Genomic DNA, 12251 nt, shown 5'->3' with positions numbered 1-12251 from the left:
AAAAAAAAATTAGACCAGAGGGTTTTGTAGGGGTGAATGTCAAAAATTACCCAGGTATATATCTTAAAAATAAAAGGCTATAATTTTTTTTTAAAAAAGGTTATTATTTTAATTAATTTTTAAAAATTATTTTAATTAATTAAAACCCTAACTACTAAGTTGAGTTTTAATTACAGATCAGCAATAAACTTAGTGTTTGAATTATATCTTAAATGTCATAGTTGTCATGGATAAAAACAAACACTATTTCAAAATAAAAATTTGGTAGAAAAGCAATCTATATGTTAAAAAGGCATTTATATGTGAAGAGGAGCTTACTGAGTTAATTTCTTCTACACAACACCTAATTTTTTGTATCACAGACACCTTCTCACAATAATGTTAATGCACAGTACAGAATACACCAAATTACAAAAGAATCAATTATACTTAAATACAGTTATCAAAATATCTATTTTTTAAAAGTTCTCAAATCCCAGGTAAACTGCTCTGTCATAAAATGAAGTACATATTCTTCAGACTAGTTAGATACATATTTCTATTATAATTTCTGCACTTCATTTAAGTGAACCTTTAGTTCAGCTGGTAGAAGTGTAGCTGAGTAGACTATATACAAATTATAAATATAATACTTTGCATTTTATAGCACTTTAATATACATTATCTTATTTTGCATATTTGAACTAACTTGGGAACAGTTCTAAAACAAATTTTTAACAAAGAGTAAAACAAAGTAGATCGAATTCTTGAGTGCTCAAAGTATTTCATTTTCAGCACTCAAGTATTCAATTTATAGCCTTTTTATTCCTTTTCAGGAATCTAAGTAAAAAGAACCTACAGCTGGGGCAGGGAGAGGAGATTCATATCATCAAAAGAAGGAAAGTAGAGATAAGGGAAAATGTCTTGGACCAAGAAATATTTATAACCATTAACAAACATTTATCTTTCTCTAAGGTGACTTAATAAGTCAGGTTCCACTCCTCTCCATATAATAGCATCATAACATTGAAAAAATTGCCTACTTGTATATTTTTTCCAGGTAGGGGGTTGTAAAAGAAACATTAAATCCATTTCCTCCGACAGCTCCTATTTTCACTGTGGGGTCTGAATTTGTAGTACCACCTAGAAAACAAATGTTAATTATTGTTATCACACACATACACAAGAATACATAACTTTACAATTTTTTCTTCATTACCAACCTACTTGATAAATGCATTATTGCAGTCAAGAATAAAAGCCAGAAGTGACACTATTTCCACCATCACCCCCAACTCAAGATACTGATCTAGAACAGAATGTCTTATTTGATTATTTTTTAAATGACTGATATTAAGCTACATTCTCTAAAAGTAGATTAAAGTGGAGATCACAGCTTTTTTAATTTAATTGAAGAAATAGGACTCTTCATTATTTTTGAAACAAATATTATGGAAATAGAGGGCTGGGGTAAAGCAGGAGGAAGGATAGAAAGCATTAGCTGAGAGAATGATTAGTAAGGGTTTCCTACTTTAAGAAAATTAATCCTTACAGCCAAAAATAGTCCTTATAGTCAAGGCTTTTGTAAAGTATATAAATCACAAACAAACCCAAAATTTAATCTACTAGAATGCATCAAATTTTATTTATTGATACTGTTGTGCAAATACTTCCCAACACTTAAACAATTGCCCTCATAAAGTATAATCCCTCTCCAATTTAAGCAAAATTGCCTAATCATGTCTGTAACTCAGAATACAAGCATCATATAAGATTTATATTTTGGTTTTAATAAACAGGAAATCTCACAGTTATTGTATATGCCTCTAGATCCAACCATACCCCCCCTTAGATACCAACTCTTCAACCTCAAGATACTACATAAGAATTTATAGGCCAATAAAAACTTGAAGTAACCCTTAGTCCAATTTAATATAAAAAGATATTACAAAGGCATTATTAAATTTTTAAAAATAGTAAAATACAACACTAGATTTTTTGGGGAGGGGAGGGGGAAAATGAAAGCCAAGATATCTATATCAGAATTAAAAAAGAAAAAAAAGCACATATATTTAAAACAAAAAAAGCAAACACTCATACCATATTTATAGATAGAAATGTGATTACTGGCATCAAGAACAGCAAGGTTATTGCTTTTTTTAGGATGTGCACAGAACACAACTTGGTTCACAGGATGCTGAAGATGCAACTCATAGGTACAGAGAGGTGGAGGCACCACAGAATGTTGAAAAGCTGTCACCAATACCTTGTCTTCAATTGGGGGAAAAAAAACAAAAAAAAAAAAAACAGTACATAAAGGGTTAGCTACAATGATGTTTTCTTTAAAAAGGAGGCATTTATATATAATATGGCATAACTAAATAGATGGCAGTAGCATATTTCCATTAATTTTCCTTTAAAAGCTATCTTTTTTTCTGTCTCTGCAACAAACAAATATAAAATTAAAGAAAATCATAATAAGCTTATCAGTTATGGCCTATGCTTTTCTAGATAAGGTGAGACAAAGGGCACCTAAATATATACTGTTTATATTGGGAGGGTTTCTCTTTCCCCAAAGATGGCCAAGAACTGCTGAGGTGTTCAGTGATAACATAAAAGGACACATACATCAGGAGCAGAAATGGGGAAATGGCCCAATTTGCAAAGGGAGGAAGGTTTAATGTCTGTAAACTATAAACTATTGGGTTTACTTTCAATTAGTGGCAAAATTCTAGTATAGTAATGTAAAACTCAAATAGAAAGGGTGTTAACATGGAAAGCATATTAACTTCATTTAAAAAAATTTATCTTATTACATTTTGCATTCAGAAATGTTTCCCTCCCTCCCTCCCCACACTGGAGAAGGTTATCAATTGATGCAGATAGCTATTTATCCATCTATCTAGTTACCTATCTGTAAAAAATACTATGCATATCCATTTATTTATTTATTTATTTTTTGAGGTGGATAGCATCTTCCTTCACAGGTCCTTTATAGCTGATCTGAATACTTTATAATAGTCAGAAAAGCTAAGTTATTCAGAGTTATTTTTCAAAAAATATTGTTACTATATATGATGTCCTCTTAGTTCTATTCATTATATTTTTTAATTTCATGAAAATCTTTTCATGTTTTTTCAAAAATCAATGCTAATCATTTCTGACATAGTAGTATTGCATCACAATTATATACCATAATTTGTTTAGCTACTTCCCCAAAAAGATGGGCATCATCTCAATTTCTAGTTTTTTGAGACCACAAAGATAGTTGCTAACAGTAATTGTTAGGTTCTTAACTAATTGCTAAGTCGGTACTTAACAATTCTCTAGTTCCGGCCTTTACTGGGAGTTTTACTTGTGAACTCCTGGGGGAGGAGCTTGCATGCTTAGGAGGAGCAAGTTCATTGGTTGAAGTAATTTTTCCCAGAAGCCCTTGCGTTATCCCACACCCATTCTCTGGAAGGATAAAAGAGAGCAGCACTCCAGAGATACAGAATCTCTGCTCTAGGCCAGACTTGAGGTGGCTCTCTGGAGGAAGAAGTCTCTCCTCTAGACCAGAGAGTGATTGGCAGTCTCTGGAGACAACAGCATGTTACAAATAATTTAAAACATATAGATTCTATTTCTTTTTCCTTGATCATCTTGAGAAATAGACTCCCAAAGGGGCATTTCTGGATAAATGGGCATAAATAGTTTTATAATCCCTTTGGTCATAATTCCCTATTGCTCTCTAAAATGGTTATATCATTTACAATTCCACCAATAGCTTATTAGTGTGAAGGCAGTTAGGTTACAGAGTTTATAAAGCACCATCCTTTAAGTCAGGAGGAACTGAGTTCAAATCCAGCCTCACTTAACACTAGTAGCTGTGTGACCCAGGGCAAGTCACTTAACACCAGTTATCTCACCAAAACAAAAAAATAGCATATTAATATCCCAATTTTTCCACATCCCCTCCAACATTTCTTTTCCCCCTTTTATCATTTTAGTCAATCTGACAAGTGTGTCTCAAAGTTGTTTTAATTTGCATTTCTCTAACCAATAATGATTTAGAACATTTTTTTCATAAGACTACATATAACTTTGAATTATTCATCAAATAATACCAGTTCTTTTCCTGTGACCATTAATTGGAAAATGATTCATATTCTTATAAATTTGACAAAGTTCTACATATGATATGAGAGCTTTACCTGACAAACTGTGTATAAAAATCCCGCCCCTCTCAATTTTCTGCTTTCCTTCTATCTTAGTTAACCCTTTTTAATTTAATATTACCAATATTAGCCTTTTTATATTTCACAATGCTCTCTACCTCTTGTTTATTCATTAATTATTCTCCTATCTATAAGTCTGATAGAAATACATTCCATCTTCTTATAATTTATTTATGGCATCTCCCTTATACCTAGGTCCTAAATCCATTTTATCTTGGTAAATAGTGTAAAATAATAATCTATTTCCAGTTTCTGTTAAAAAGTGCCATACTACACATATATTGTATTTAATTTATACTTTAACATATTTAATATGTATTGGTCAACCTGCCATGGGGGAGGGGGGGAAAGAGGGGAAAAATTAGAACAAAAGGTTTGGCAATTGTCAATGTTATAAAATTACCCATGCATATATCTGGTAAATAAAAACTATTAATAAAAAAAAAATGCCATACTGACCTTTTAAAAACCACCCATTAACATTATCTATAGTCTATTTTATTTATTTCATTAAATATTTCCCAATTACTTATCTGACAGCCCAGTGTACGTATAATACCATTGCTCTCGAAAATATTAGGAAAAAAATGGCTCAATAAAGGAAACATCTAAGATAACAATGATCACAAAGATCCAGAGTAGAGTCTTTGAGTCCACATCATAAGTCTCTGCAAGAATTCCTTTTCAGACCTCCTTCCTACTAGTGCCTTCCCTCTGAAATTATTTCCTTTCTATTTCTTTTTCTTTCCCCTGGGGATAGAGTTAAGTGACTTGCCCAGGGTCACACAGGAAGTGTTAAGTGTCTGAGACCAAATTTGAACTCAGGTCCTCCTGAATTCAAGGCTGGTGCTCTACCCACTGCGCCACCTGGCTGCCCCCTCTGAGATTATTTCCAATTTATATTTGTATATCTGCTTTCTCTGATTAAACTATCAGCTCCTCAAGGACAGGAGCTTTATTTGCCTTTCTTTATATACCCAGCGCTTAGCACATATTAAGACCTTAATAAATGTTTGCTGACTAGCAGATTACCTAATTTCCTTTTTTTGGATAGGATAAAATACACTGGAAAATCAGAAGAAAACTGTATGTCATAATCCAAATCTTAGCAAAAGCATTTGACTTTCATGTCAGTCTTGTGGCCAGGATGGAGAACTGATCATACAGTTCAGTGAATCTGATACTTTTTCAATGATAGAACCCACAGAGTAATTATTAATGATTCTAGGCCAATTTGGAAGGAAACCTCTAGTGGAACTGTTTTTAGAAACCTATGCTTAACTTAGCTATATGCCATTTAGTTTTTCTCTTTTTTTATTTTAGGCTGGGGTTAAGTGACTTGCCCAGGGTCACACAACTAGGAAGTGTTAAGTGTCTGAGACCAGATTTGAACTTGGGTCCTCCTGAATTCAAGGCTGGTGCTCTATCCACTGCGCCACCTAGCTGCCCATTTAGTTTTTAAAGTGATAGATGACATGTTTATCAAATTTGGAAGAGAAGTAGAAAGGGAAGAGATGAGGAGGAAGAGAGAAGAACAAGAGAGTGTTTATATATAATGAGTATAGGGTGGGGAGAGCAAGAAAGATGCTTGTCAAGGTTGTTTCCTCAGAAGCTTACAACTCCTTTCTGCCTCTGCTCCTGAATTTCCAAACTCTGTCCTGGAACATCAACCAACCTGGCAGCCTTCTCACGTTGGAATACGTGTCTATTAGGTTGGTCCCCATTCCTCTTAGGCAAATTTCTTCTCACGCCTCACTTTATGGAGGGAATCAGGCCAGCCAGATTTCATTCCCATCTTGGTGCTGCTAATGCCTTTCTAGACTTCAGAACTATGTACTTGTGCTAGATAGAAGCTTCCATTCACTTCCACCTCTCCCCATTAGAATAGGGGATGGCCTTTTTTATTTTGCTTATATTTGTATCCTCAGTACTTGAGGCATGACACATAGGAAGCCCTTAATAAATACTTGTTTCCTACCTTCCTTCCTTGCAACCCCGTGATGTAGCACTAGCTAGTAGCACTAGATTTCCTCCATTCTATACTTATATAATTGTTTAATGAGTAGTAGGCATCATAGCTACCCCTATTAAAATTAATTTTGTTAGTAGGAGCTATAATCTCTAAATATATTTTTTAGATCCAGGAGTGGGTCTAAATTCACCTCTCACTTCTTATTGATGATGAATTACTTTTTTCATTTAAATTTTTATTTACATTACTTTGCTTTAAAATGCTTATAAAAATGCATTAATTTTTTTTTTGCTGCAAGTTTAGAATAAAAGTCAAGTATAATAATAAAAATAAATAAATCACCTCTCAACTATATTTAGCCTTAAAGTCTCATATGCCATTGGTCAAGTTACTCAAATCATGGTCTACACTCAAAATAACACATATAAATCTTAAAGTACAGTAAAACTCCATTATAAAGTATTTCTCTAAGTTTCTGTATTTGTGTAGAACATTTGTAAATGCTCAATTATGAAGCATTTCTTTATATCTGAACTGTGTGTATAGAGTATTGGACTTGGGAGTCAAGAAAACCAGAGTTCAAATCCTCAGTCACTTACTGTTTAAATCTAAGCAAGTCACTTAACTAACTTCCTTTGCTCCAGTTTCTTCATCTGTAAAATGGGAATTGTGATAACACCTGCCTCTCAGGATTGCTGTCAATCCTGAATCAAATAAGATATTTTGCAAACTTTAAAATACTACATAAATGCTACTAAAAAATGTACTATTATTATACCACAGATCAGATATATATTTTTTGGTGTGCACATTACTAAAACAGTACTTTTTTTCTCATTATAACAATGAAAATCTTTAGGTTAGGTATAATTCTTAAACCCTAATAGCAATTATAATCAAAATTTTCTGTAATATAGACAACTAAACCATAAATTAATTCACTATCTCACATTATATATTATCTTAATAAGGAATAAGAATACATTTCCTTCTTTCTTCCTTGTAACAGTTTACAAGTTATCTATTCAAATTCCAGTTCTTTTGCTAAAAGGACTTATTCAACATATTTTGGAAACCAATACAAATCTTATAATAAGCATTGGTTGCTAAATTGCTCACATTATACATGAAGAAACGAGTCGCAAGAACAAGAAGTGAAGTCTCAAAATTTCTATTGTTTTAATTATTAATCCTTTTTTTCCTCCTCTGTACAGCAGTTTAGAAAGAATATCAAATTTTAACTTACTTCCATCAATGACAGCCACATTTGCTAGGTCACATGCATTCTCTCCTGAACTCCGGTCAATATTCCAATGCCAGTCATAGCAAAGGTAATGCCATCCTTGACAAAGTATATGTAATCTGTATGGAGTCACTGGGTCCCATGTCAAGGTTGCAATCTTACTTTTTTTGCAATTATTAAAATGCAGATTTTGTTTAAGGTACCAGTGATAATTTCCAACTGTCCACAGCTGAACTATGGGAGAAAATAACAGGGTTGTTATAAGCTATACAGATTTGATCAGAAAGACCAAACTTCCTAATTGTTTGCTAAAATGTGAAAATGTGGACAGCAACAGCTCTTTAAACATTTGACCTAAAAAAGAAAGAAACTGACAACTAAGTTAGAATATAGTAACAATGCTAATAGTTTTGCTTATTATTATTTTGTTTAAAAGGGAAGGTTCAGTTGGGGAAAAGAGAAACAAGATGACAATTTCTTTAAAAGATTGGTTCTTATGGAAGAAAAAATATCAAATACCAGTAAGGTGAATTACAAAGATGCTTATTTTTATTCTGGATTTGGATTTCAGAGTAATTGGGATTCAGAAAAAAAAGAAATAATCCCAACCAAAAATATGTTCTTTCTCAGAATAGGGTTATTCTCAGAGTAACAGTTACAGAAGATATCTTGGCAAGATTCTGCACATGGCTATTAAAAATAACTAACAAAAATTTCCAACCTTGATATAATTATAAACTTATTATCATTATATATTTAGATTTTGAAGTTTAGCATCAAAGAGGATTTTTTTTTCCTTTCTAGGTATTTATCCTGAAATTAAGATACGCTGCCAAGATATAATAATTTGATCAAATTCTTGTACTTAGTTCTCAGCTTTCTGAGAAACACATTAACAACAAGAATTCTTTGAGGAAAAAAATTTATATATTCAATGATTAAAGTAGATAAATTATCACCAGGTTAAGTCATGTTAAAAAACAAGAGAGAACTTGGCATAGTAGGAAAAAAAAAAAGCCAGCCTCAAAGTTAAGAAGATCTGAGCTCACTCAGGTCATGCATCTGACACATACAAATTATGTGATCTTGGGAAAAGGAGAGGGAACAAGCATTTCTTCAAGTTATTCTGCATTTTACTTCTGGTTCCAAATTCTTTTCCTCCCCTCCCCACTGAGATGACAAGAAAAATAAAACCCATTACAAATGTGTCATGAAAAAAGGAAGGAAAAAAAAGGAAGAAAAAAAAGAAAAAAAAGGAAGGAAGAAAAAAAGGAAAGGAAGAAGGGAGGGAAGGAAAAAGGAAGAAAAGTTTCAGTCTGCTCTCTATTATCATTGCTCTATCTGAAGATGGAGATCTTCATCATGAGTCCTTTTTGAATCGTCTTTGGTCACTGTGTTAATAAGTTAGTAAGTCTTTCAAAATTGATTATTTTTACACTGTTGCTGCTATACTATTTTCCTAGTTCTGCTCATTTTACTTTACTAAAGTTCAAACAAAATTTTCCAGGTTTTTCTAAAGTCATTTTCTTCATTTCAAACACGATAGTATTTCATCACATTCATTTTTAATTAACTTGTTCAGCCATTCCCCAACGGTTGGGCATTTCCTCAATTTCCAGATCTCTGCCACCACACACATAAAAAGCTATATTTTTTGTATATATGAATCCTTTTCCTTTTTGTGATCTCTTTAGGTATAGATTTCATAGCAAGATTGCAAGCATGCACAGTTTTACAGCTTTTTGGGCATAGCTTCAGACTGCTTTCTAGACACTGGTTCACAGCTCCACCAACAATATATTAATGTGTGTTTTTCAATATCCCCTTTCGTATTTGTCAGTTTCCTTTTTTTTTATCATATTAACCAATCCATTGAGTATAAAGGGATATTTCATAGTTATTTTAATTTGTACTTCTTTAGTTATTAATGATGTAAGAGCATTTTTCCATAAGAGTACTGATAGCTTTTTGACAGCTTTAATTTCTTTTGAAAACTTTCTATTCATATCCTTTGACCATTTATCAATTGCTCTTATTCTTGCATATTTATAGATTCAGTTCCTTATGTAAACAGTTCTTTACTTAAATTTACATTATGCAAGTTCAATTACATACAAAGAATTACATATAAAGAATTCAATTACATATAAAAAATTCTGAAAGAAATCCACAATCCAAAAAACTCCCAACTTAAGTTAACATTATTGTTCAGTGCCATGCTCTCACTCCTCTTCTTGCCCCTTAGCCTAGCCTAGCTCCACAGCCTCTCACTACCCCCACCAAAAACAAAAACAAAAAACCACCCTAGAAAAACCTCCAAGTGAAAGCAGAAGGGGGGAGCAGAGAACTGGCCCCCAGCTGCTGACTGGAGGCAGGTTTGAGATTTCTGTGCTGAGAGAGAAGGTCTTTGCCCCACTTCACCAACCTGCCTACATGTCTTCCGTTCATCAGTGATCAAGACTTGAGTGTCCAACTCTACATGGCATGTCACTGTTCTCTCCTGTATCTGTCAGGTCTCATGTGTCTGCCTCCCAAGTGTTTTTTATGTCACTGAATCATGTACTACTCCTCCCAACCCTATGGCTCAGTCCCTTTCCTGGATTCCTCATGCCTCCCTTCCCCATGTCCTCAAAATCTTATTACATAAAAATCACTTTACACAGGGATCTGCAGAACAGTTTGTAAAGTGAGAACTGTCTGTATAGACCTACATGCATAATTATTAAAAACAAATGAAACTGAATTAAAGGTAAAAGAAAATAAGGACACCAAGAAGTTCCTGAATAAAAAGAGATCTCCTAATCTTCCTACCACCTTAACATTATTACCTATTCAGGACTGATAAAGTTATGACTTTAGACCCTCTTACCATAGGATGTTGACTCTGTTTTCTTTTCACAATTAAGGTCTTCAAGCCAAAGGGCAAGAACTGTAGAATCTGAATTCCAAAGTAGTTCATTTACCTGGTAAGAAAGATTCTATTGTTATTTTACTTTTACTGTTATTGACTTTTCATTCAAGTTTCCAAAAACCAAAGACTCACTGACATTGGAAATGTTTCTACTCCTTTGTACAAATCAAATGTTCCAAGAATCTCATTAAGTTGCTTAATTGACAAAATCTCAAATAACATCGAGTTGCTTGATTTTCAACTGGAGATTAGCTTTGGTAATAAGGTGAATATCTTATAAAAATTAACAACAAAACATCTTTAGTATCATTCATTCATTTCCAATATAGTTTTATTTCAAGGAAACTTGAGGGTGACAGGAAATAGAGCACATATCACATTTCAATGATCTTTCTCTGCCATAGTAGCAAAACCATTAACATCTAAAGAAGAAATAAATTCAAACAAATATATTCAATTTGTTATTTATTCAATGTCTATGTTCAATGAGAATCATGTTTTTAAAGATAGGCAGTCATAGTAGAGATACAGATAAGGTATTCTTTTTAAAAAAATTTATAAACTTGGCAAAATCAATGAATATTCCCATATACAAGGAAGAGAGTAAGATCATATTAATAAATGTTTTTCAAAACTCTGAACTGCTAGAAACAGTAAATAAACTATGTTGAGTTCAGAGAAAAGAATGTGTAAATCTGTCTCCATATTTTTTTAAAAGAATAAAACATAGAGCTTCAGATCAAAAGATTGCATCCCACATATAGATAATCCCATATATTTCACAAGCTAAATTCTTAAAGTGTGTTTAAACCAAATAATTTTTGAACAAGATCAAGTTCAAGATTAATTCTCAAGGGAAGTTAACTAACCTACTGAGCACCTATTTGTTCATAAAATCTGTATTTTAACCATTAGTAAGAATTCATTAGGCATGCACTCTATGGCAGATGGTATAATGGGTAAAGCCCTGAGAGCTTAGAATCAGAAAGGCCAGAGTTCAACTCTGACTTCAGACACTAACTGCATGATCCTGGGTAAGTCACTTAGGCCCTGTCTACAAAAGACTGGAAAAGAATTAATGAAAGGAAATGGTATCTTTGCCAAGAAAAACCCCCCAGGGGTTGGTCCACAGGGTCAAAGAGTTAGACATGTCAGAATAACAACAAACATGAGTCGGGCATTGAAGAACAAGGAATAAAACAGTCCCTACTTCAAGGAGCTTATGTTCTAATTGGGGAGACAACAATCATGAATATAAAAATGAACAAAAACAAATATATATAAAGTAATTAGGTATAAAGTAGTCTGGAAAGAAGAAAGGAGCCCAAGCCATTAGGGGGAATCAGGAAAGACTTTATGAAGAAGAGATTACCTGAGCTTTGCCATAAGAAGAGAGAGATTTTAAGGAGGAAGTATATTCTCACCCTTTCTCCTATTGCTATAAAAGTATGCTCAACATGGTAAGCTAAATACTTATTTATCACGTACCAACTAACTTACCTTTACCTGACCTTTCTGGAAAGGAAGTATAAAATCTCCATGAAGAAGTCCATTTTTTTCAAAAAACACAACATCATGCTGGTTAGGTTTATTCTGTGTAGAAGCAATCAAACTACCAGAAGGCCTTAAAGCAAACCAAAAAATTATTATTTTTAAGGCCAATTTTTTTTTTCAATAGCAAATAAAAAAATACCCACTTATTGGGGAACTGCTGAACAAATTGTAGTATATGAATATAATGAAATGTTATTTCAATGTAAGATATAACAAATGTATATATATATATATATATATATATGTGTGTGTGTGTGTGTATATACTTTAAAATATAAATTTTTAAACATAAAATATATATATTTTACTGTAAATACTGTAAAATATAACAAATACTCAAGAAAAAATATAAAAATTTAAAACCACACTTAACAT

At 32.7% G+C, this 12251-nt stretch overlaps 1 protein-coding gene across 2 annotated transcripts in view; it reads right to left on the bottom strand.

Moving 5' to 3' along the window:
- Positions 1–12251, bottom strand: part of ELP1 (elongator acetyltransferase complex subunit 1) — a 60824-nt gene that overhangs the window by 37066 nt on the left and 11507 nt on the right. For both annotated transcript variants that reach the window (XM_074280066.1, XM_074280067.1), the window contains 5 exons: positions 11823–11946; positions 10281–10374; positions 7415–7645; positions 2080–2250; positions 1023–1122 (listed from right to left, as the gene is read on the bottom strand). In XM_074280066.1, coding sequence (XP_074136167.1) covers positions 1023–1122; positions 2080–2250; positions 7415–7645; positions 10281–10374; positions 11823–11946 — 720 coding nt within the window. The remainder of the gene's footprint in view (positions 1–1022; positions 1123–2079; positions 2251–7414; positions 7646–10280; positions 10375–11822; positions 11947–12251) is intronic.

This window comes from Sminthopsis crassicaudata, chromosome 1 (assembly GCF_048593235.1).
Source record: "Sminthopsis crassicaudata isolate SCR6 chromosome 1, ASM4859323v1, whole genome shotgun sequence".
In the NCBI taxonomy this organism is placed as follows: Eukaryota; Metazoa; Chordata; class Mammalia; order Dasyuromorphia; family Dasyuridae; genus Sminthopsis; species Sminthopsis crassicaudata.
This window is presented reverse-complemented; position numbering and strand designations above follow the sequence as displayed.